General features: G+C 39.4%; 1 protein-coding gene across 1 annotated transcript in view; it reads right to left on the reverse strand.

Annotated features, from left to right (window-relative positions):
• Positions 1–9,600, reverse strand: part of LOC5565049 (trypsin-1) — a 53,687-nt gene extending 44,087 nt beyond the window's left edge. The window contains exons 1-2 of the mRNA XM_021838569.1: positions 9,594–9,600; positions 9,319–9,493 (exon numbers count right to left, since the gene is read on the reverse strand). Coding sequence (XP_021694261.1) covers positions 9,319–9,493; positions 9,594–9,600 — 182 coding nt within the window. The remainder of the gene's footprint in view (positions 1–9,318; positions 9,494–9,593) is intronic.
• Between the last annotated feature and the right edge of the window lie 16,131 nt (positions 9,601–25,731).

Here is a 25,731-nt window from a genome sequence, read left to right on the forward strand (position 1 = left end):
ATGTTTTTGTCAAATTCCTTCTATGCGGTGAGTTCATGTATATTGTATCCAGGATGTTCCACAAGAATTTTTACTTATTTGGCTTTGCTAGAATATATTAAAAAAAAGAAATCATAGCTTTTCTGGTAATTTCAATATAGGTAACAATATTTTATTTCAAATTTAATTATGTCAACTATCAATACTTGTGGATAGACAACAAAAATATTAGGTTTTTACATGTTTTAAAGGATTTACAAGGACTTTGTTTTGACTCTTTTAAAAATCGACCACAGCTGAAATCGGATTTTTGGTTTCTATTCAACTTTTACAAACTGAAGTTTATAATTTCCTATAAAATCAGTGATGGTCTTGTTCGGGATAATCGTTGCACCAGAGTTCAACCCTGTCAGGAAAAGTTTCAAGAAAATTGGAGCAAGAGAGAAAATATCAAGAGCAGGAACTTTACCTGTCTCCCTAACATGTGTACTCTTTGACAATATCAGTTTTCATTATTCTTTCGTCTGTAATAAAGCGAGTTAGAGCAGACATTTTGTTCTTGTGAAAGTTTTATTTCAATTCGGTGACGGAAATTCGGTTTAAGTCCGTTTTTTTCGTTATAGAACTTCGCGTCAGTTCTCGGTCGTCGTGTTTTGTCCACTTCCGCATCATTTTGGTCGCCATACATATTGGTCCTTCGCCACCGGATCGGCGTGAATCGGCGACAATGGAGGATCTCGTCAAGAAGAGAAACGTGGCCTTCGAGAGGCTGAGAAGAATACATGCGAGTGTGAAGCAGTTGGCGGAGCGAGAACCGCCGGCGTTCGAAGTTCACGATCGGCTCCGGAAGCTAGCCGACATGGAGGAAAGTTTCGACAGGATTCAGGCTGAAATCGAGGAAGAGGTTCCGGCGGAGGAACTTTCATCTGTACTCAGCGTACGTTCGGACTACGAACAACTCTTCTACATAACGAAGGGGATGATCACGAAGTTGCTGCAAATCCCGGACGACCATTCAATCGGTGCAAACAGTGAAAAAACAGTGGTGGAACCCAAGAGCGAGCTGAAGGAGGCGGTCCGTGTACTGCTCGAAACGCAACGAACCCTCCTTTCCAGCCAGGCGACAGCATCGAGTAACATGAAAGAATTGGCAGAGCAGCTTCGTCAACAGAAAACAGAACCCTTGGATACGCAATTGCCATCGTACAACTTGCCCGTATTCCGAGGTGACAGGAAGCAGTGGGCTTCTTTTAGAGATCTGTTCGTCAGCAGTGTCAACAACAAGAACCTAACCAGTGCTCTAAAGCTGCAAATACTGATGTCCCACCTGGAAGGAGACGCTAAAAGCCTGGTAAGCAGTTACTCTATCACCGATGCAAACTATACGCAGGTTTGGGATACACTCGTTGAGCATTTTGACAAACCAAAGTTCACGGTTGCCGCCTTGGTTCAAGAGTTCTGCGACCAACCAGCGGTAAAGGGTTCGAATCTCGCCAGTTTGCGTAAACTAGTGTCCACATCGGATGAAGTGATTCGTCAACTCAGCGCTTTGGGTCCAAACTTCGAAACGAGAGATCCTTGGCTGAACTACATCGTTTTGAAAAAGTTGGATGAAGGTCTACGATCACAGTGGTCACAGCACATTGTGGATAACGACGATCCGACGTTCGACGATCTGCTCAAGTTCTTAAAAAGGAAGTGTGAAGCATTGGAGACTTGTGCAGCGTTCGGAGGAAAACCCTTGGATTACGGTAAGAAGGATTTTCAACGAGATGATCGGAAGCAAAACGTCATCAAAAAGGAAATCAAGTCATTCAACGCAGTACAACAGCAGTCGTGTCCGATTTGTGCTGCCAATTACAGGATTTATGAGTGCACCGTTTTCAAGGAGGCTACCATCAACGAAAGGCGAGAACGAGTGCAACAAGCGAAGCTGTGTTTCAATTGTTTGAGACCGAATCATTGCGTCAAATCCTGCCCGTCAAAATCGGTGTGCCGAACGCCAAACTGTCAACAACGTCACCATACGATGCTGTGCAGAGCAAGTTGTGAGTCGCCGGCAATCGCACCGCAGGAAAAACAAGTTTTGTCTTCGCTGGCACAGAAGCCGGATTCTGCAGCAGTTGAAATCAAGCCAGCTCTGTCATGCACAACGAATGTCAACAACAAGAGTTCTTCGGTTGTCATCGGGCTGCTACCGACGGCTTTGGTGCGAGTGAAGGGAAATAACGGCCAATGGAACGAAGTGAGAATGATGATTGATAGTGGTTCCCAAGCCTCCTTAATCACGGAACACTGCGTGACCAGCATCGGACTGCAACGAAGCAACGCCAATCTGATTGTCACCGGCATCGCAAGTTGTTCATCGGAAACCACTAGAGGAGCCGTTGAGTTAGAAATTTCTTCTCGTTTTTGCTACAATCCAGTGGTCAGAGTAAAAGCATATGTGCTCTCCAAGTTTCCTCGAATTGTTCCAAACCAACGATTGGATCGGGAACGCCTGAAGTGTTTGGAACCGCTACAGCTGGCGGATCCTGATTTCGATAAGCCCGGTCAAGTGGAATTGATTCTTGGAGCTGATGTTTTCTTGGCTATATTGGAGGACGGCAAGGTGAAAGATGAAACTGGACTTCCTGTGGCGATCAACTCTTCGTTCGGATGGTTCGTCACCGGTCAAGTTTTCGACGCTAGCGAAGTGAATTGCAACACAGCCATCATCAGTCTCAGCATGGATATGGATATCGACAAGGCGCTCCAAAAATTTTGGGAAGTAGAAGAGGTCAACCGACCGAAACCTTTGACACAGGAGGAGCAGCAAGCTGTGGATTTCTTCAACTCAACGCATCAACGAGATGAACACGGGCGTTTCAACGTACGTCTACCGTTCGTCGAAGGCAAGCCTCCTCTGGGCGAATCACTGCCACCTGCAGTGCAACGATTGAAGGCAATGGAACGAAGATTCGCAAGAGATCCAGATTTCAAGCAATTGTATGGGGACTTCATGGCTGAGTACTTGAGTCTTGGCCACATGAAGCGGGTTCCAGACGACGAGGTGAACATTGAACCGAAGAAGCGGTTCTATCTTCCACATCATGGAGTCATGCGGCAGGATAGTGTCACAACCAAATTGAGGGTCGTGTTTGACGGCTCTTGCCAATCGTCGAGTGGAATTTCATTAAATGAAAAACTATTGATCGGACCGAAGGTCACCGAGGACCTGCCAATCGTACTCACCCGTTTCCGCAGTTACGCCTTCGCCTTCATGGCGGATGCGGAAAAAATGTACCGACAGGTGAGGATTCATCGGGACGACGTCGACTACCAGCGTATTGTATGGAGAACGGACCCGGACAAGCCTATCGAACATTATCGGTTGCTGACGGTAACCTACGGGACATCTTGCGCCCCCTTCCTGGCCATCGAATCGCTACGACAAGCAGCTCGGGATTCGTGTGCGCAGTATCCAATTGCTTCTGGACGCGTACAGAAAAACTTTTATGTGGATGATTTTTTATCTGGCGCTGCGACATTGGAAGAAGCACTTACGTTGAAGAAGGACATCGTTCGGATTACATCTGAGGCCGGTTTCCATCTCCGGAAATGGTCAGCAAATGATCCACGACTGTTGGAGGAAAACGCAAGCGCTGCCGATATATCAGTTCCCGTTCATCTTCATCCAGATGCGGATTCGGTAAAAGCACTGGGTATACATTGGTACCCAGCCACAGATTCGTTTGGATATCGGTTGAATTTCAACATCGACAAGCCCAACACGAAGCGTCAACTTCTATCCGATTCGGCCCGGCTCTTCGATCCGTTGGGTTGGATTTCACCAATAATAGTGCGCATCAAGATTCTGTACCAAACATTGTGGTTGCAGGACCTGCAATGGGACGACCCACTCCCAGCAGCTGTGAATCAGGAGTGGAACAAAATCAAGCAAAGTTTGGCAACAATCGAGGATATCCGTATTCCAAGGTGGATCGCGAATCATCACGGAGCATTACAACTGCATGGATTTGCTGACGCGTCTGAAGCAGCTTATGCAGCAGTCGTGTACGTTAGAACCGTGGACGATGAAGGTAATGTGTGCATTTCGCTGGTTGCAAGCAAAACCAAAGTTGCCCCTATTCAGCAAGTTTCGCTTCCCCGTCTCGAGTTGAACGCCGCCGTTCTTCTAGTGGAGCTTATGAAACAGATTCTCGAGGCTATGGACAACTTGGATGTTACATGCTATGCATGGACAGATTCTACCGTTGTGCTTGGATGGCTGACATCGCACCCGAAGAAATGGAAGACGTTTGTCGCCAATCGGACGTCGGCGATACTGGATTTCTTGCCACGAAGCTCTTGGAACCACATTTCATCGGGCGAGAATCCAGCCGACTGTGCATCTAGAGGTTTGCTGCCAACTGAATTGGTTGACCACGAATTGTGGTGGACTGGTCCATCGCTTTTGCACGACCATGAAGATATCTGGAAGGTAAGAGCAGAAGCAGTACAATATGAAGAAGACACCACGGAACAGAGGAAAGTTGCTGCTGCTGCTGCTTCGGTAGCTGTCAAGCCCGTATCGGACTACGAAATCGAAGAATGTCTCCTGAAACGAAACACGTCGTTGAAGTTTTCCCAACGAGAGGTGGCGTGGATCAACAGATTCAAGGTCAACTTACTAGCAAAGCTGCGAGGAACCGAAAAGATTTCTGGACCACTGACGACATCAGAAGTTTACGCTGCCAATCTACAATTGGCACGTTTTGCTCAGCACGAGGTGTTCGGAAAGGACATGGAACTGCTTCGAAAAGGGCAACCACTTTCACCGAAAAGCCAAATCAAATCGCTTTTCCCGTTTATCCATGGAGATGGAACATTGCGTGTTGGAGGTAGGTTGCAGAACTCCGATCAGCCTTTTCACATGAAGCATCCGGTTGTACTTCCCAAGTCACATCGCTATACGTATCTGTTGATTTCGATGTTGCACCATCAAAATTTGCACGCTGGTCCAACTTTGCTTATCGCGATGCTGAACCAACACTACTGGGTAATTGGCTGCCAATCCGTGGTGCGATCGGTGGTGAATAGCTGTGTCCGCTGTACACGTTGGAAAGCCAAAACTTCGAATCAACTGATGGGGAGTTTGCCTGCAGTGCGAACCGTTAGCAGCCGAGCTTTTGAAAACGTTGGCATCGACTATGCTGGACCACGGCATAAAAATTAACAAGGCAGGCTCTTTACTGATGTAAATATCAAGTTTCACTGCAAATATGTAACGTCACTCCTATCGTACCATATACCTTCCGGACCACTAGATCATTTTTTTCGCAAATTTGTTCGAGGTGGATATGAATGACGTCGTCAAGTAGCTGTCAGTTTTCGGAGTATATCACCTTCTTAATTTTAGTACACCGTGTGCTGGACCTGTCACAATTAAAGCTAGCTTACTACGATCCACAAAAACCGTAAAAGGCTACATTGCAGTTTTTGTGTGTCTAGCAACAAAAGCTGTCCATTTGGAGGCGGCTACGGATCTGTCAGCAAACACATTCATCTCAGCTTTGAAACGTTTCTGCGCCCGCCGTGGTTTGCCCAATCAATTGTGGTCTGACAACGGCACAAATTTTGTTGGCGCCGACCGCCAACTCAAGGAGCTTCTAGCATCAGCTGCGTTCAACTCCGAAGTGGATCAGTACCTGAACAGTTTGGGAATACAATGGAACTTTATTACGCCATCCGCCCCCCACATAGGCGGTCTTTGGGAAGGCGCGGTAAAGAGCATGAAGAAGCATCTACGCGTGGTGCTAGGAACCACCGTGTTGAACTTCGAAGAACTCACGACTGTTTTAACGCAAATTGAAGCATGCTTGAATTCACGACCGTTGTGCACACTATCGAGCTCTGTGGATTCCTGCGAAGCTTTGACCCCCGGACACTTCATCATCGGCCAGCCGTTGAATCTAGTGCCAGAACCGGATGCATCCGGTATACCTATGAATCGCCTCGATAGATATCGCCTGCTACGGAAGATCACCGAAGATTTTTGGGAACGCTTCAGGACGGAATACATCGCTACGCTTCAACATCGGACAAAATGGCAAAACATCGAGAGCAATCTTAAAGACGGAAACCTTGTTCTGGTGAAGAATGAAAACACACCACCGGCCTACTGGGAACTTGCACGAGTGGTAGCTACGCATCCCGATCGAAGCGGAATTGTTCGGAACGTTAGCCTTAAGCGAGGCCAAACCATCTACCAACGACCAATACACAAGTTGGTGATTCTTCCTACTGATTGAGGCATGCGCCTCAAGGCCGGGAGGATGTTCGGGATAATCGTTGCACCAGAGTTCAACCCTGTCAGGAAAAGTTTCAAGAAAATTGGAGCAAGAGAGAAAATATCAAGAGCAGGAACTTTACCTGTCTCCCTAACATGTGTACTCTTTGACAATATCAGTTTTCATTATTCTTTCGTCTGTAATAAAGCGAGTTAGAGCAGACATTTTGTTCTTGTGAAAGTTTTATTTCAATTCGGTGACGGAAATTCGGTTTAAGTCCGGTTTTTTCGTTATAGAACTTCGCGTCAGTTCTCGGTCGTCGTGTTTTGTCCACTTCCGCATCATTTTGGTCGCCATACAGTCTGATCACTTATCATATCGGCAATAATAAATATATTTTTTCAGATATTTTTTGTACGTACTTTATGACCTAGCACAAATTTTGTACAACAAAGTCTCTCAAATATAACGCGATTTGTGCAAAACCGATAAGAGGAATTTCCAGAAATATAACACCATCAACAAACAGGTAGCGAAAAAATTGCTGAAAATTCAAAATCTGCTCTTGATAAGTACAAGAATAAAATGTGTTAAATTCAGATATTAATCTGCACTAGTCTCGAAATGGCAGTATGGTTAAGTCGTGCCCATACTTTAAGGAATACCCTTTACTGGAGTGAATCGCAAGTCTGTCCCATCTGTAAAAAGTAGGCATTGAGAAAATGGGCTTTGAAGTTTCCAAACTCGTTTTCTATACGAATATTAAAAAAATTCCACAGGAATGGAAAATGTTCAAATCTTAATGAGAGTTACACAAATTGCTTTTCACTATGATATCTCTCGGAGAAAAATATAAAGATGATCAGAACATTGTTCATTTTTGTGTTACACTGTGCGGAAATCTGTAGTGGGACTGATATGCGGTTACTTTTCATCATGGGATAATTTGACTTGCTGTTTTTTCCTATTTTTTAAGGCAACTGAAAGAGTATTGGAAGATATGTTAAAAACTGTACTCAACTCAATTTTGACAAAAATGCAGATGGAACTGACTTGCGATTCACGGCAGTTTAGTACTCGCAACTTTTAAATTCAAATTGCCTTTAAAGTTATCAAACTTTATAATGGTGAAAGTGATAGACTTGATTTTTTTCCAGCATTTGATTTTACAGTTCATGCAGCATGAAAATGTTGGATTTGAACCATAATAAGGGTAGCAATAGAGCAAGTTTTGATTAGCCTGGTAACGGCAAAGCTGTTGGCGATTCTCTATATGTGTATAATCCTGTTGCGTCCGGAATCATCTGATTTCTTTGCATTAGATGTCGAAATTTGCGATTCGCAAATATGCCGCTACTAGCATAACAGTCCCGTTTTCTATGGGATTTCCTATACAAATGAGACTGTTATGCGAGTATGGGCAGAAATTCTTAGGTTAACGTTGACTATGGAAACCCTGTTGACAATGCCAGTAGATATGTGCGCTAGTTTCAAAAATCTTAATTTCCATGCTATTGAAATATGAGCCTGAAGGAGAATTCGTTGGCAATTGACCAGAGAACGGTTTAGTGATAGCCGTAACATTGATTCAGGGTAAGTTATTTTGCTAATTTTTGTTTAGAGGTTGTGGCTCTACCAGTTATTGCAACTGATGGGAAAACTTTCATGTCGAGCAATAAACATGGTTTGAAACACTGTAATTTGTATTCTTATCTTTTCAATTAATTAAAAATCACGATGCAAGACAACATAGATTATAATAGGAACAGGTTTCCTTCAATTTGCCTGTAATTAACGAATGGCACTGTTATGTGAGTACTTTCAATATGGGACGCACATGGTTTGGTATTTTTTTCGCATTGTGTCCATACAAAGACACAAATTTGAGCATAATTTAATAAAGTACTCTAAAAATAAACATCATTCATGAAGCAAACTCAAAAGTAGTGAAAATTCACATGGGACTGTTATGCAAGTATGGGCAGTGTAGTAGATTGCAAAAAAGTTTGAATATTTTTTCTTCATACTTGCAAAACTCAACTCAATTTGAAACCTTCTAACAAATTGGTTAGTCACACATTGTTCTGCTAGAACAAAATTGTAACAATTTCCCTGTGTGGTGTATGCAGCACAATGAGTAACCTTCCTTTAGCAGTAGGCACGTCTCTGCCTCTTTCTCCCACTGGACGGCACACACGGCGGACGCACATTAGGAGCACTTGCATAGCGAGGCTCCGGGCAACTTATTATAGAAAACCAAAGCACGCACACCCCCCGTTACCAAGTATGAGTTTTCTTTGCCAAAGTTGACTTATTGATCATCTTACGTTTTTTAGAGTCCGGCGGCGGTCGTACGCCCGCAGCCGTTACAGCGAACTGACACCCGCAAGGTCAAATGAATGGAAAAACTTTCCCGCCTAAAATGAAAGCACGTAGTTTACGCAAAATAACAGCAGTACATCTATGTATTAGTGATAGATATTAGGAGTCACTGAATACGATGAGTAAACTTGCTGTCTAGTTCATGTACTCTGCTTCGAAGTTGAAAGTTCTGTATGATCTGTGACCGCTGCGCTCATATTTGGAGACATGGGCAGATAATCGCCAGAATTAGATTTATCTTGAGACAGACAATATAATAATTGCTCAAAAATGATCCATCTCCTTTCCTACGGATTTGTTCCTATAAATTCGTTCTGTCAAAATGTCGTTTCTAAAAAAACTGCTTGCACAAATAAGCTTAATTATTCAAAATCACATATGAAAAAAATGAATAATCAATAGTTGATTGTTTTACAATAGTTTTACTTATAGGTCACTCATTTCGTTGTTTAGTAAGATAAATGTGCGATAAATTTATTCCAATGATTATTGTGCTAAACGCGTCAATTTGATTTAGCTTGCATTCATCGAAAATCGATGCATTACCTGTGCTACTATGGGGAAAATGGGGTTGAAAATTCGAACTACATATTTTGAAAATAATGCAGTCATTTGAACAGGAACATGACATCATTTTCGATGAATTTGATCCATTTGTGTCGATATTGATCAAAAGTAGACTTACTTGCATGCACAATGCCCAGCCGTAAGAAACCATTTCTCGTTGAGAATAGATGCACCACAAAAATGGCCACCACGTCTCATGAGACTAGCAATGTAAGTTGTTTGGCCACGAATTGAATCTTGACCACCAACAATTCTCTGTTGTCGACTGGTACTGGTGCAAGGAACTGACGAAACTGTTGAAGAGAACGAAAAACAAAAATAATGTTTAGTAAAACTTAGAAACAAATGCAAAGAAATAATTAGTGAGAATGTTTGTTTAGTAGATCAGTTTACAATCCATGTTATCATGAGATTAGCTAGGAAACTAAAATGAAGATGATATAGCAAATTTGTCCAAAAATCGTTGTAAAAAAAATGGAATTGCTTTGTTAACGTATCGTAGGATTTGCACAATTATCGCTGTCCGTGTTAACCAAAACCTGAGGAATGCAATGAGTTCATTGAATGAACATTAAATTGATATCTTTTTAATAATATGAGTATATACACCCATTCCATGAAAACCGATCTAACACCCTGTATATACAGCCATTCCATGAAAAACCGATCTAGTGGGCCCCGAATTACGTGGAAATTTGCTATTTTGTCCCTTATCCGAAGTACACGTGTTTTTGGATGTTTTGATTAGGGTGAAGAAAAATCGCGATGCAGCAACATTTTTTATTTTTTTTTTATAAATTATAACTTTAATACCGCTTGACAGATTTTCAATTTACTTGGACGGAATGATAGTTATAGATTTTGACTTTTCAAGGATAATATAAAATTTCACCAATATTAGTTTTTTACATGAAAAAATATCCAAAATTTCCGTTTTTTAGTGTTTTAAAGGCCTTGCAACAAAAGAGGCTATTGCTGTTCTCATTTCTTCTTGAAAGTTTAACAAAATTTAAGTTTTACTGTCATTTTTAGCAATGTATGTATTTTTAGTTTTTGAGATATATTTTTTTGAAAATTTAAAATCAGTCATTTTACATCGGCACACACTGTAGGTCTCAGCGCATTAGATTTTTCATTTTTGTAATAGCCCTTTTTGTCAAGAGGCCTTTAAAACACGAAAAAACAGAATTTTTAGATTTTTTCCATGTAAATACCAAATTTTTATGAAACTTTTTCATGAAAAGTTAAAATCTTTAGCTTTCATTTCGTCCAAGAAAATTGAAAATCGGTCAAGCGATTCAAAATTTATAATTTAAAACAAATAAATATTTTGCAGTATCGCGATTTTTTTGGTCACCCTATTTCGGATATGGTCACCCCAATAAAAAAAATCCAAAAACACGTGTATTTCGGATAAGGAACAAAATAGCAAATTTTCACGGAATTCGGGGCCCACTAGATCGGTTTTTTATGGAATGGCTGTATAGTGTATATACAGGGTGTTTGGTTCCGGACTTTTAAGAATTTTGAGGGTAGATAGATCTCCACGAGTTATGAAAAAGTGCCCAAAGAACATAGGGTCGCAAGTCACTGCTAAGTGAATTAATCACAATTTAAAGTTTTTCAATTTTCTCATCTTTGACGCTCCATATCTAAATAACTATTAATAGTACATTCAATCTCTGCGCACGAATCGAAAGCTTATGACCTCATCTTTCTTAGCGTCTCTGACATGAATTATGTAGAAAATGGTTAACATGCATAAATAATGAAAAGTTTGCTAAAAGTGACGAAAAAATCAGCATTTTTTCAGGTATTTTATCATGAAAGTTCTTTTGAAAAAGTTCCTTTACAAAATATGCATTATCTTGTTAGCTGCCAAAGTTGCTCTGAGAGCAACATTGTATGTTTTGTAGATTCGTCACAATATCACTTTGAATGTTGTGCACCAAACAGTAATAAATCAATCAAATAATTGCTGGTTACCCTATTCGTTCGTATGTTCGTTGATTGCTGCCTTCGCGTGGGAATAAAGTGGACGGTGATGACGGATGTTGGTCGTACCGAAGCGGAGGGAAAATGAGTTCGCTTTGCAATTTGCGCCATGTCATCTTCGCTGCGGCGTTTGGTTTGTAAACAGTAGCGCAAACTGATTCAATGCGTGCGCCGCATGACTGTCGTAGTAGCGAAAGTGTGTTTATTGACTGTTTAACGATAAACTTGCGACGATCGACGCGTCACCATATTTCATATAACGGAGGTTATTAGAACTTAGGGTTTCAATGCTACACTCAAAATAATCCAAACGTCATTGTTACGTGAAAACGTACGTGGTTTTTTTCCATCCCACTTTTCCCGTAGCACTTACGTGGATCATAAGTAGCACTGAATGAACGCATGAACAAATGGACCTCATCAGATCCATCGAAGTTTCACGTCACAGCTACATGAATTTCCACGTAGCTTTTACGAAGCGTCTCAATAAATCGTAAATGGTTATTCATTAAATGATATCAGAATAATTGCATAGAAGCCAATTCTGTTTTGCATTGGCTTATGCAATGCAGTAGCTCCTCAAACCAAAAAAAAAAGTACTCAACAGATTAAACTGTTTATTATATTATATCATTATTTCCAATAAAATATTCAGCAACACACTGACTGACACGGTGACATTCCATCAAAACAAAGGTACGTTCTTCTCAAGATTGTCCAGTTCTCCTTCCGTTAAAAAATGTCGGTTGGCTTCAAGGTTGGCTGGACTTGCTGTTCAACGTTGCGTAATCTGTAATTGATATTACATAAGGTATAAAAATTTATGATTCTCCAGTATTTATCACATAATTACCTTGAAATCAATTATTTTGAAGTCCAGCAGCTCCTGGAGAAACTTGCGACCACCATCTTTAAATTTAAACTCAAGAGAGAATGAACACGAAATGCAGATGCCCAAATGAATTCATGGGCCTACGTGAATTTCACGTAAGTGCGATTGGTAGCCACAGTAACAATCATCGGGTCAGCATTTGGTAACTATACATGCTCCAGTAAGCATTACCTTAGACAGGTGAATAGGAACCAAACGAATTTGAAATGATGTACGTGATTTTCCACGTACCAATAACGTTTGGATTTTTTTGAGTGTAGTAATGGACCCCTTAGTAGCCGAAATTCATTCTAGACGCTTTCCCGCAATGATATCTCAGACGCATATACGTTTTGTGGAACCTAACAACAAATTCAATGTCTTTACTTCATAGTACGTCTATGAAACATTCAAAATCATTCGATTTTTTCAGCGAAATATGCATTTAAAAAACTGTTGTCCGAATGCCTATTATGGACCCTTCCGGGGTCCATAATAGGATTGTTTACAAATTTGACGTTGCGTATTATGGACCCTCCATTTGATTCCCATGTAATCCGGCTCGTTGCCGACGAGCCTATTATGGACCCACCTGGAAATGCGTATTATGGACCCTCTTGTGTGGTTTCATTTACAAAACTGTTCAAATATCTGTATTTATGCGTCTCAAACCAAATATTTTGCCTGAAACTACTGACTAACAATGTAATCGAAGTTCCCCCGGTGGATTTTCATAGGAATAAAGTTGCTTTGAGTGTTAATTTTATGTTTTTCTGTAGGGGGTCCATAATACGCAAAGGGTCCATAATCGGCATCGACTCCCTACTTGGAGGTAATGATTTGGAGGTTATTTGGCAATTTGGAGGTTAAAATCCCCTCCAAATACTAGCGATTTTGCGGTGGGATGTTGACGTTTGATGACGAATAACGACTTATCCCTTTAAATTCTTCGCACTAGTAGCTGAGCTACGGTGCAGAGCGGATGGGGGGTGAGCATACGCGTGCAGCGTTATGCTATTATGGGCCATTTATACTTGAATTACATGTGGGATAGAGGGATTAATAATCTTGATCCATATAGTAAGCGATGGGGGAAGAGAGATGTCGCCAATGAACACGGTACAAACAAATTTTATTTTATGTTTTTGTATAAATCACGTGATTCATGGACAACCTCTTTTCACGCACTACGCGCGTCGTTGTAATGTTGTAGGTACTTGTAATCTAACCTCGTAAACCTCGCTCGTGATACACAGCACGAGCGAGGAGAAGTCTTAGGTCAATTTCTCAATGCGGAGGAAATTCGAGAAAATGTCTAATCCTAAACGACCTTCAATAGGCGGGATTCGAACCCACGATCAACAGCATGGTTCGCGGAATTACCGCTACGCCTGGCATATGATACGATATGTAGGAATATTATAATCGCGTAGAACATACCCAAGTAACCACGAAGCTGTATATGAATACTTTATGTTTGCTCTATAGTGTGCTATCAGATTTTGTTTTAAAGTGACAAAACCTTTAAGAGCTTTATAAAGCATAATTAAAGTGGGAAAGGGCCCCACAACAACCAAATTAATGCAATACTTGGTAAAGCAGTTTTAATGCACAAACCCTACTAAAGCATTTATGTTTGTATATTTAGGGTTCATGATGTATATTAGCTAAAATAATGTATGTTTAGGGCTTGCGCTAAAAATAAACAAAACAATAAATCCATTGGCTACTTTTGGATTTCTTTACCATTACAGCGATTTTTTTTTGTTGGAATCAGGATTCGAATCCGCAACTAGGATGATGGTGTACTGGATGCCTGGCGTGTTGGTGTCCTGTGCTAAAGCTGCTGATGTGATAAGGTAAGATAAAAGTTCCTTATTAACGAAGCCACTGTGTGTGTGTTAACATTACTATTCGCCCAGTTATTAAGAATAGAAAGAATTCTCTTCGACGATTGTTTTCCTTTCCTCAATAGAAAGAATTTGATCACCATTCTTTTTCGTAGAGGAAATAACAGAACTTAACCCACAAAACAAAGCCCTAGCGCATTAAACAGATTTCAGGGGAGAGAAATTGATCGACATTTTCTCTCGCTCCTTATGAATAAAAGAGTCACATAGATAAAATACAACAATATTGAATGAATACATATATCCTTAGATCATGAAATGGGGGTTCGAGATGAAAGAAAGTCATTTTATTATTCTTCCATATCCCACAAAACGTAATGAGCGAGTGCAAATGTGCTCGTTCGTCTTACTTATTTATTACAGATTCGAGTGCGTTTAATGAGGTTATGTAATCTTGTATGACAGCATAACTGTATATTCACTCTAAATGCTTAGCATAATGCTATATAAAAATAATGCTAGAAAGCATTTACAATGTTGATCAAATGCATCATTGCTTGACAGTTATTGAATAAATGCATGATATCATTATTAACCCCTCTACCGGCAGCTTCATTTTTTACCGCAAAATTCAAATTCAAATCGTTATACCTTTTTTGTTTTTCAATATTTTTGCACCATTTTTTCACAAGCTTTCAAAAAACTCTTCTAGTTTTAGGATCTGTGTCGATATTGATCATTGGTCATCTGGTTTTGAAGATATTCCAAAATTCCTTGGGGGACCGACCCTTAACTAGAACCCCCCGTTAATTTCTCAGGCTACAGAATTTTAATCGTATTCGGATATTCACTCTTCGGAACAATACATTAATGAGAGTATGTTGTGAAAAAATGAAGCAATTTGGTGCAGCCGTTTTTAAGTAATGGCCATTTAGGTTTATGGAACCACGCAGGCCAAATAAAGATCTAAAAAACTTCAAAAAACATCATATCGTAATTTTCAGATATCTCCAAGAATACTGAACCGATTTGTATGATTTTTTCAGAGAAGCTCCTTATTTGCTGGCATTATATAGCCCATATTTTACTTTTTTGATAAATTGATCAAAAACAAAATGGCCGCCAAAGACATTTTACATGGAAAATGTCGGTCCCCCAAGGAACATCGGAATAACTTTAAAACCAGATCACCAATAATGAATATCGACACGGATTCCTAAACTAAAAGAGTTGTTTGAGAACTTGTGAAAAAATGGTGCAAAAATATTGAAAAACAAAAAAGTTATAACGATTTGAATTTGAATTTTGCGGTTAAAAAATGAAGCTGCCGGTAGAGGGGTTAATGCAAAAAATGTTGACTTTCGACCAAATTAATGCAATGGTATAATGCTTGTGGTTACTTGGATAGTTTTGCAGTCTATGAAACGAAATTTCTTCCTCTAGATAAACCTCATATTTAAAAAAAAAAAAATTTTTCTAGTGTTACGTTTCAACAGGAACCTGCTCCTCAGCTAAGGGTAAGTACTTCCACTGTTATTAACCGAGTGGTTTTCTTTCCAATTGATCATTATGCGCATTTCTAAGTCGTAAAGGTTCCTTTCAAAATCACAAGCAACATTTCCAGAACTTTCAATAGAGACTGCTAAAGCAATTTCTCTCCTCTTTTTCAAGAAGAAAATTACAAGGAATTATACTGGAGATAACTCAAAACAACAACATAGTAATTCGTTTGAGGATTGCTTCAGGAATGATTTCAAGAATTATTCAAGGAACTTCAACGAAGGTTTTTTCAATAATTAATCTGGGAGTTTCTTGATCTCCCAATTTTTATTTCTGGAATGCTAGAGATAGTCAGGTCTCGGGCTTCCAACCCGACGGGTTCGCGTTCAAAAAACAAATTTGAGTTCAGGTTCGGGTCGAGTTTAAAAGATTTAGGTCGGGGTTCAGCTTGGAAAATGTCAGGTTTCGGTCGGGTTTGAGTCGTCTTTGGTGATCATTATGGACAGAGCAACAATCGCCAACGAACATTTCTGCTAAATAAGAATTGAAAAAAAAAATACACTCGTATTCCAACGTATGTCAGAAAAGTTTAATTTACTAGTAATTTCGAACTGGGGTTTTAAAAAGGATTTTCTCAAAAATTGCTTCCGGGTTTATAAACAGAAAATGTTGGGTTTGAGTTTGGAAACGAATTATTATTTCGGGTTTGGGTCGGGCCCGGGTTCCAAAAAAAAAAAAAATATGTCGGGTAAGGGTCGGGTTTGGGTTTATGAAATTTCTAACTAATTGTTTGCACCTTAATACTAGTCCTTATCTCTTCAGGATACTTTACATTTTTCCAAGAAGATTTTTGAACAAACTCAAAATCTCGGAGATTACCCTTATTTATTTTCCTGTATACATCATTAACTTAGCCCCTACTCCGCCTTCAATATATTCTAATACACTTTTTATTCTCTTGATATTATTTTTCTTGGTTAAGGTTTTATTTGTTTGGTATTGCAAGATATTCCAGTGACTGAAAACAAGCCATTTCTGATTATACGACTCTGAAAAACAGACAAGTTACACCATCGTGACCTTTCCTACTCAGAGAAAATATATTAAGAGAAAGAATATATTTAAGGCTATTTAGGAGAAATGTAAACAAGGAAAAAAACGATCGCCGAATTGCGGAAGTTAGGGCCCATTCACAAATTTCATAACACTGAAGGAGATGGGTGGATGTCCTTAAGATGTTACAAATCATAGAAATTTCGAAAAAAATATTCATACAAAATGTGTTACGTGGGGGTGAGTTGGTGTTATAAATTAACAATTTTGGCGTTATGAAATTTGTGAAATTTTGTTAGTATTAGAGTGTTGTAAACATCATGTATTTTAGAACTGTCTCTACTTTAGTTAGAATCATGAATAATTGAAACCTGAGAGAAACTCGCGAAGAGGAAAAATATCAACGTCATATGCAGCCCAGATTCCCCTCTCACGAAACGTCAAATGCAGCCTACCGTTTTTATGGCTGAAAAAGTGAAAAGCATTGTGTTCAATGTAAACTGTTATTTAAAACCTCAGCCGGCGGAGCAGTTTGCTGAGTTGCTGATAAATCTAAGCAGAAGATTAATTGTTTCTATTGTCTGCTACGTTTGCTGGCATGAAATTTCACTCAAACGGCTATTTATGATTCGATGTGATGCAAATTCAATCATTTCTTGTTGAGAGGTTCATGTGAGGGTTTGAACAGCATGCGCATAATTGGTATAAAAACAAAGTGGAATAAGAAAAAAAAACTCAGCAATCACAGAAAAAGAAGACCGTCTTCGCGAGTCTCGTCTCAGATTGAAACATACATTCATCAATATACAGGGGATATGCAAAATGATTGAGATAGGCAACATTTTGCCAAAATTCAAATGCTTATAGCTTTATTTGGTCCAGTTTTAGGAACATTCTTGGCCACGCATATTGGCCACTGGACACCAGAGATGTTCCGGATTTTCTGAGGTCATGTCCAAATGTCATTTTCTCTGTCGCTTGTATTTTTGTGCGGTGTAAAGTTAGATAGATGTTTACAATTTTCCTAGAAACTAGAACTAATAGGGAGTGGACGCATTAAGATTAGTTGGAAATCTTCAGAAACATGACCATTTCCATAAAACTGGTTCCGGAAAGCATGGTCAGTCATGTTTGTATTTCCAATCATGTAAATATTATCCGGAGCTATATTCAAGTGGACATCAACCTTACAAATGATGTTTCCTACAGTATATTCAGAACCATTAGATGCACCGACCACTCTATAGAAGGTTCCAGGTGCCCTGGGGAAGAGGTCAATTAGGAACATATCTGGAACCATATCAATATGGACATCAAACTTCATGATTTTCAAAGGTTATGGTTTCCGAAGCATTTCCAGCACCACCGGTTGCCATGACCACTTTATAGTAGATTCTAGGTGCCCCGGGGGATGTGGCCAATTCAAAACATACCCGAAAACACATCAATATGGGTATAAACATCAAGATTTTTGAAGGTGATGCTAATAAAAGTATTCACAGTGCAACTTATTTATACGACCACTGTATAGTACGGTTCCATGGGCCCTGGGGGATGAGGTCATGTTTCGAATTGGCCACATCTCTAGGAGCCCCTGGAATCTACTATAGAGTGGTTATTGCATCTTGTGGTTCTGAAAATGCTCGCCATTTTCCAAGTCACATGGATCTTACTGTTTATGGTAGAATGTGATTCTAAACAGATGAACGGACATGTTCCGGATTGGCCACGTCCCCCGGGGCACCTGGAATCTATGGTCATATTTCTGAAGATTTCCAACCAATCTTAATGCGTCCGGTGGCATTCAACTTCCTATTAGTTCTAGTTTCTAGGAAAATTGCAAACATCTATCTAACTTTACACCGCACAAAATACAAGCGACAGAAAAAATTACATTTGGACATGACCTCAAAAAATCCGGAACATCTCCGATGTCCAGTGGCCAATATGCATGGCCAAGGAAGTTCCTAAAACTGGACCAAATTTGGCGTCGACTGCTTCCAGATGCATCCAATTTCATTCATTTTTCATAAAGTTATAAGCATTTGAATTTGGGCAAAATTTTGCCTATCTCAATCATTTTGCCTATCCCCTGTATTTGGAGAATTTGAAAATAATCTGAAATAGGAATTCCCAAACTTGTTTACATTTATGCCCTTTCTGGATACACTACTGGTTCGTATCCCAACAAGCTATGCAATTTAACACGTATTTGAAATCTGGATCCCCATTTATATCCTCGGAGGTTTTCCTTGGCAGCATTTATTGTCAATACTATTTGTATCTCCATATCTTCTACATTATTCAACCAGCCCCTTCTCACTACACTATTGAAATAAAACATTAAGATTATGTCGGGTTCTATGATAGATATTAGAAAACTATGAAGTGAACGGAATATTGACACTAAAATAAGCTTGATTTTATTGGAATACTATGGCAAGAAGAATCCATTCTAGTTATGCCTATGGCATAAAAAATACATTATAAACATAGATTAATGTCAACTCTCTTCATTGCTATCACAATAAATACTGAAAAAACCTCGTTTGTCAAATTTTCAATTAGCTCAAAAATATGTACGTACAAGATTGCCACTTTCAGAGCCCCCTTTGGCTACACCACTGGTCCATCACCCAAAAGGCTTAGGGGTTTTTCATATTTCGACATGTAGAATGTAACGAAAATAGTCTGGTTGAAAACCCCGTCAAACACCATCGTGACCTTCCTTTGTAAGCACGACATACTCAATTTGAACGCGTTCAGTTCGCGTTCCAGTTCAATTTGTTGAACGGAGTGATCAAGTAGGCTTGCTCATTGTTCAGTTCAGAACTTTAAACTCTAGTGAGCAGAAAATCGAACGCAGATTGTTCTGACAGAATTCACGGCATCTTACCGTGCTAAAGTTGTTTGTAAGTTGCATAAAACAAGACATGATAAATATATTCATAACTGAATTGGGTTTACTATACATTTAGGGAATATTTCCCTGGTAAAAACCTAAACCTATGCTTTGATTACCATTGTAGTGCCTTGCGATCTGAACCGGGCGTTCGTGAGCAGCGGTACTGCGTTCTCGAGCAAAATTTGAAATTGCTCCGTTCAGTTTTGACTTGCGTTCAGTTCAAAATGCATCAGTGATACTCAGAACGCTTCCTAATTAATTTTGGCCAGTATCGAATCAAATTACTCCACGGTGAGGCAGAATGTTGAATGTATTAACCTTCTAATACCCAACCCCGCCTTTAGACGGGGTACACTTTGGAATTTTGTGTATTTTTTCTTAGCTCGAAAATCAAAATGATTTTATTTTTGGTTTAAACCTTGACTCATATTACGCATATAAGAAAAGTTTTTTATGACTTTTGAAACTTTTTTGTATTTTTGAAAATTGTTTGAAAAATTGTATTCTTATATAACCTACAAATGCCTGGGGTTCATTTAACGTGTAATATAAAAAATCGTACGTTTTATATTTTTTCACGATCAACCTATCACAGAAGAAGAGCTTGTTGGTATTAAAATAATTTCAAACCTGTTTTTCCGTTAATTACACGGAAAATAAAAAAATCCCAGGAAAAAAAATAATATTTTTTAAAGTACTGTGAAAACTTGAATTTTTACTATTGCCAAAAATCAGTAACTAGAAAAGGCTTCAAGAAAAAATGGAAAAGAATAGGGATGTTCAAAAATAAAAATTATAAAAATCAAAAATTAAAATTCATTGATTTGCGAATAAAAATAAATCATTGCCCAAAACGTGTTTAGAACGATTTTAGATAACTAAAAATAATATTTAAATTTAAATAAAAATTTGGGTATTAGAGGGTTAAACAAAAAAACTACTAGATATATATTTCTCCCGAAACCTGACAGCAACATTACTGATGTTGTCATTAAGGGGAAAATAACCGTCATCGTTTTATAAATTTTAGACCAGTTTTTTTTGCCCAAAATTGAAGCAATTCCCAAGAAAATCTATCATTGCATTGCACTTGCTATCTGAAATATGATGATAGATTTTCATAATCCTTGAAATTTGAAAGAGAAAACTGGTTTTTAATGTTTGATTATTGCTGATGATTGAATGATGGATTCTTGAACCTTAAAAATATTGCGCATTTCTTTCACCACTGGACTATCGCAGAAGTTTTTACAAGTGGGGAAACGTTAATAAAAGTGCGCAATTGCATCAAATCGGGTAGGTGTCTTCGGGGGACTTATTCTTTGTAAATCAAAGAATAAGTGCTCTGAAGACACCAACAGGATTGAATGCAATCTCGCACTTTTATTCGCACTTTTATTCGCACTTTCGCACTTATTGTAGCGGCCTAAAGGCGGCTCGGAGTCTGCTACTGACTTCCGGACTGGATTTTAAACGAGTGGCTTGAGCGCCACCTCCGAGGAGGACCACTCGTCGTGTTTACGGTGCCCGGCTAGGTACTGAAGAGTCAGCTTTCAAATACTTAACAGTGTTCGGGAACAAGTGAGCAGACTCTTGCTTCAACCTGGCCTCGACGGAATCTAACATTTCAAAAACTGAGACCACACAAACCTAACCAACAAATCCCGACAGACAACCGAATCCTAGAACTCGACCTGACCCTTTTTCTCATCACGGGCAGAGATCTCCCAACCACTTCGACTCCATAACGCTTTGGAAGGCGGATTCCTCAACAAAAAACGGGAAAACTCAAGACAAAACGAAACGTGAAACGTACTTCAACTTTCTCAACTATCACTAACTAACACATGGCTTTTAGGGAAACAAGTACTTCAAAAAAAAACATTTATTAACATTTAACTAACCTACATTTTCGTTTTCAGTATTCTCGGCCGACCTTTCTTCGTCTCCTACTATCCCCCTTCCTAGCTAACGTGTGCGGTTCTAATCTCTACTCTTCTCTAGCGCTTTTTGTGTGTCCGTGCTAAATGTATTGCATGCAATTTGCTTCCTACTCACGGTTTCGAAGCTCACTCTCCGAACTTACGGCATGATGGCGTTGCCGATGACGTAGACTACCTCAGGATGACGCTCTGATGGCTTACGTTGCTCCTACGAAATCACGCTCATTCACGAGGGCGTTGAGGCGTTTACAAGAATCTGGTCCCAACGAGATGACGGTAGGCGAATGGTATTCTGCCTGGAGTGCGTTGGTGACGTTCGCAACTCCTTTCCGGCCTCAGGGCGCCGGCGAACTTTGGCACCAGAACGTGGAGGACGCGCGACGTGATGTGGTGCAGCGGGACGTTTTCGCTCGTTGCTTTGTGCGAAGTACGTGAGCTCTATTTTTAGAAAATAACAGCCGAAGCTTGCGCTTGGCTAGACGGATTATTAGCACAGCTAGACGAATTAGCACATATAGGACACACAATAAATGTCATTTACCTTTGAACTGGTCAACTCGAGTTCAACATGCATAACGAATTACCGCACAATCTAGCTGACTATTTCAGGCCTAAACGGGGATATGGGGACAATTAATACTGGTTAAAGAACACTTCACGTTTTAAATAAACTCACGAAATCACACCACAGGAGAAACTACACTACGCGATCCTACTTCTACCACGATCTGGAACAAAGTGGACGAGAATATTTCTGTTCTTCCTCAGATAGGATCTCACGGTATGGCTCCCGGAAACAGAAACCCGACGGTCTCCGTTAATTATGTTTGTGTGATCTGAGTTATTGAAATCTCCGTCGCGATTGAATAGCCTTTTCTTGTCATTCCGTTACAAAGCCAAGTATTCAAAAGCTGACTACTTCGGGGTTCTCTAACACGGTAACGAAAACACGAACAGTGATTCTCGGTCTTGCGCATCTACGCTGCGTATCGGATAACCTATCTACGCTTGAAGCAGTTGTATGCAATTTTCTGAATTGTTCGTGTCATTTTGGTTTTGATCATGTCCATGTAACTTTTGTTGATTAATTTAAATGTCTTTCAATTTAATTGACTAAGTTTTAATAGAAAATAATAAATAAATAAACAATTAACAAATAAACAAATAACAAAAAGGGCTACCGTTACATTATAAGCGCGGCCGCAGTCCATTAGTGAAAGAAATACACAATAAAAATGCTTTTTGCGTAACGCGACACCATTTGCAGAACCCTGTTGGAAGATAAACGTAACGCGGCGTTCATAAAATGAAATCAATGAGATTCTGCAATTATTCAATATTTCCATCCAGTTTGAAGTCACACTACACAGCAAAAAATTCTCAAACTTACATGGCACGTAATTTTTTGTGATAATCATGTAAAACGAATTATAACTGATTATTCAACGATAAATAATAAACACTCTCATTGCATTCGAAAATGCTTGCAATTTTGAATGATACTGAAACATTTCATGATCTTACATCCAACATTCGCCAATGTTGCATGCTTTCTTGTATCTTGAAAGTAAAATTGCAAACAAGAATGCTTGGTTTACATGTTTCTACGCTGAATATTCTGTCAAAAATAATGCACATGGATGGATCGACGGCTTGTGCATTATTTATGATTGAAATTTCAGCGTGAAAATCATGTAAACCGAGCCGTTTTGCATGCAACATTCTTTGAGAGAAGACGTTTCGCGTTCAATATTAAGGATTTTGGTAACAATGTTTGATAGAATAGAATATGCTCGAGGAGACTATGCTCTTGAGGTTTTCGAACGCCGGGTGCTTAGGACGATCTTCGGCGGCGTGCATGAAAATGGTATGTGGCGGCGAAGGATGAACCACGAGCTCGCCCAGCTCAACGGCGAACCCAGTATCCAGAAATTGGCCAAAGCTGCAAGGATGCACTGGGTAGGGCATGTTGCCAGAATGCTGGACAACAGCCCTGTAAAGATGGTGTCGTTCCGTCCAGTCGGAACAAGAAGGCGTAGGGCGCATCGAGCTAGATGGATTGACCAGGTGCACCTGGACCTGAAGAGTTTAGGTCGAAGACGAGGATGGAGAGAGCAGGCATGCGAACTGTTAACACTTTCTACCGCCGTTCATCGATTCAGCCAGCCAACCATACACAAAGCAGCAGCAGCACCAATACCATCAGGTGCTACGCTGCCCACTCATACACTGTTTGAATGTTTTTTTCCTCCTAGATGATCATTTTCGGAAAGCTAACATCAAGAGAAAAATAACAGCGTGTAGAAATGTGAATGTAGAGGTGGTTAATGTTTGCTACAGTACTTTTCGCATCCCTGGGAGAGAGGCGGCCATGAACCGAGTGAATTGGCGAAATATTGTTGGCGAGGTTTTATCAAGTTTATTCATGTAGAACCCATTAATAAAAATTGTCAATAAAAAGTGCAGAAACCGATTTCTGTTTATTAGGCATATTTTAAGTGCTATTTAGATTTTTCTTTGAACATTTCTAATGTTTTAGTGCTTATTTTCAGTTTTTTTTCTTTAAAAATATTTATTTTTAACTAGTGGTCCCGGCAAGCTTCGTCTTGCCATCATGTAGGCTGTTGAAAACCTCTATGAATCCTCATCCCATCCTCGTCCCATACAAAATGACAGTTCCGTTCACTCTCGTTTTTTCCGACTTTCCCGGTGAACATTTTGGAACTTTTATACACACAAACACGTCGGATTCCTTGACGAACAAAATGGAGAACAAATCATCCAAATCCATTGCCCCGTTCGTGAGCCATTTCGTGACATACAAACACCATTCCATTTTTATTTATATAGATAGATAGGGTAACCAATATATTTTGGACCCCTATATATTTTGGACCCCCTGGGCCATTTTCCTGCAAATTTCCCAGTTTAAATCGAAAGACCAACTCAATTCGCATGCCATTTGGAAAGATAGGACTATTCCACACTTGCATCAACCGTTTGTACATAGAAAATGTTTTTATTTTATCTGAAATTAATTTAATTTGAACGGTTCATTCATGCAACCGTTACAACACGTTACACACAGAAATTGAAGCCGTCAGAATTTTTTCAAATGTAAACAAAAACTTTTTTCAAATTTCTGAACTAAAAGCGTATAATTTCTTCGGTTTTCCATTGTCAATCGATTGATTAGACTATGAGCAAGCATATTATACATATACAACTAGTGTCGTGGACTTTGTCGCCAAACGACGAAAAATGCCGGGGGTCCAAAATATATACTTTGAGGATCCAAAATGTATTGGTGTGTCCAAAATAATGAAAAGCATTGCTTCACAATTCAATTATTTTCGACGGTTTATGGATCCTGCATGACCGTATGGGCAATTTTATCTCGTAGAGGAAGTTTTTCTCTACATTTTGGCATGTGCTTTGACTTGATTACGTTGTGCAATTAATTAATCGGGACAAAAAACTAAAATTACTTCCTTAGGGGGTCCAAAATACGACCGTTACCCTAGATTCTTGATTTTCAATTTTTTCTCCTTGATGTATATAAGAGCTGACTGGAACACATAGAAAAAAATACATCGATAGTAATCTTGACGTTAACATTTTTTTGCAAACAAAACTTGATCAATTTTCTCGAAACTTCAAAAAAATCTATTGTTAAAGCAGAGTGTATTGCAATTCTAAAATATGAAGTGAAATTTGAAGCAATGTCGCTTCAAATCCATCTTCAAAGTAAATCCACAATTAAATTTGAACTGCTACGTTCAAAATATTGATTTAACTTTAATAAAATTACTACTACTGCATACGAAAATGTCGCAGAACCTCGTCAATCAAAAAACGTGCATTTCTGGCCCAAAAGTACCACTGTGTGTTGTGCATAGTTGAATGACTTACCGGGTACCTACCCGTATGATGCATGATAGCCTACGTTTATCTGTAAAGAGGCTTGGTATATTTGCATACGGTTTGGCACGACGTCACAAGTGGTATACCGTTAAATCTTATGCAAATCGTGGGAAAAAACATTCGATACATATTTAAACAGAAAATGCTAATGATATTCATGACGAAGTATTTACTATTTATGGGACTGACATGCTGACGCTCTATAGATAGATGGTGAGATGGTGGACATGAAATGGTACAGACTGATTTCGTTAAAATGGATAGCACTCTCAGTAATAACTGTGGAAGTGCTCATAAGAACACTAAGCTGAGAAGCAGGCTCTGTCCCAGAGGGGACGTAATGCCAAGATGAAGAAGAACAAGATCAATCCAAAATGAACGGAGTCATAAAATCATACTGTAAATATTTGATTAATATTAAGGGTACATACCTTCTGTTACTCTCTAGAAAACTCGACACTTTTGGTCCACGAAAAACGTTTCGACAATG

Source organism: Aedes aegypti, chromosome 1, assembly GCF_002204515.2.
Source record: "Aedes aegypti strain LVP_AGWG chromosome 1, AaegL5.0 Primary Assembly, whole genome shotgun sequence".
In the NCBI taxonomy this organism is placed as follows: domain Eukaryota; kingdom Metazoa; phylum Arthropoda; class Insecta; order Diptera; family Culicidae; genus Aedes; species Aedes aegypti.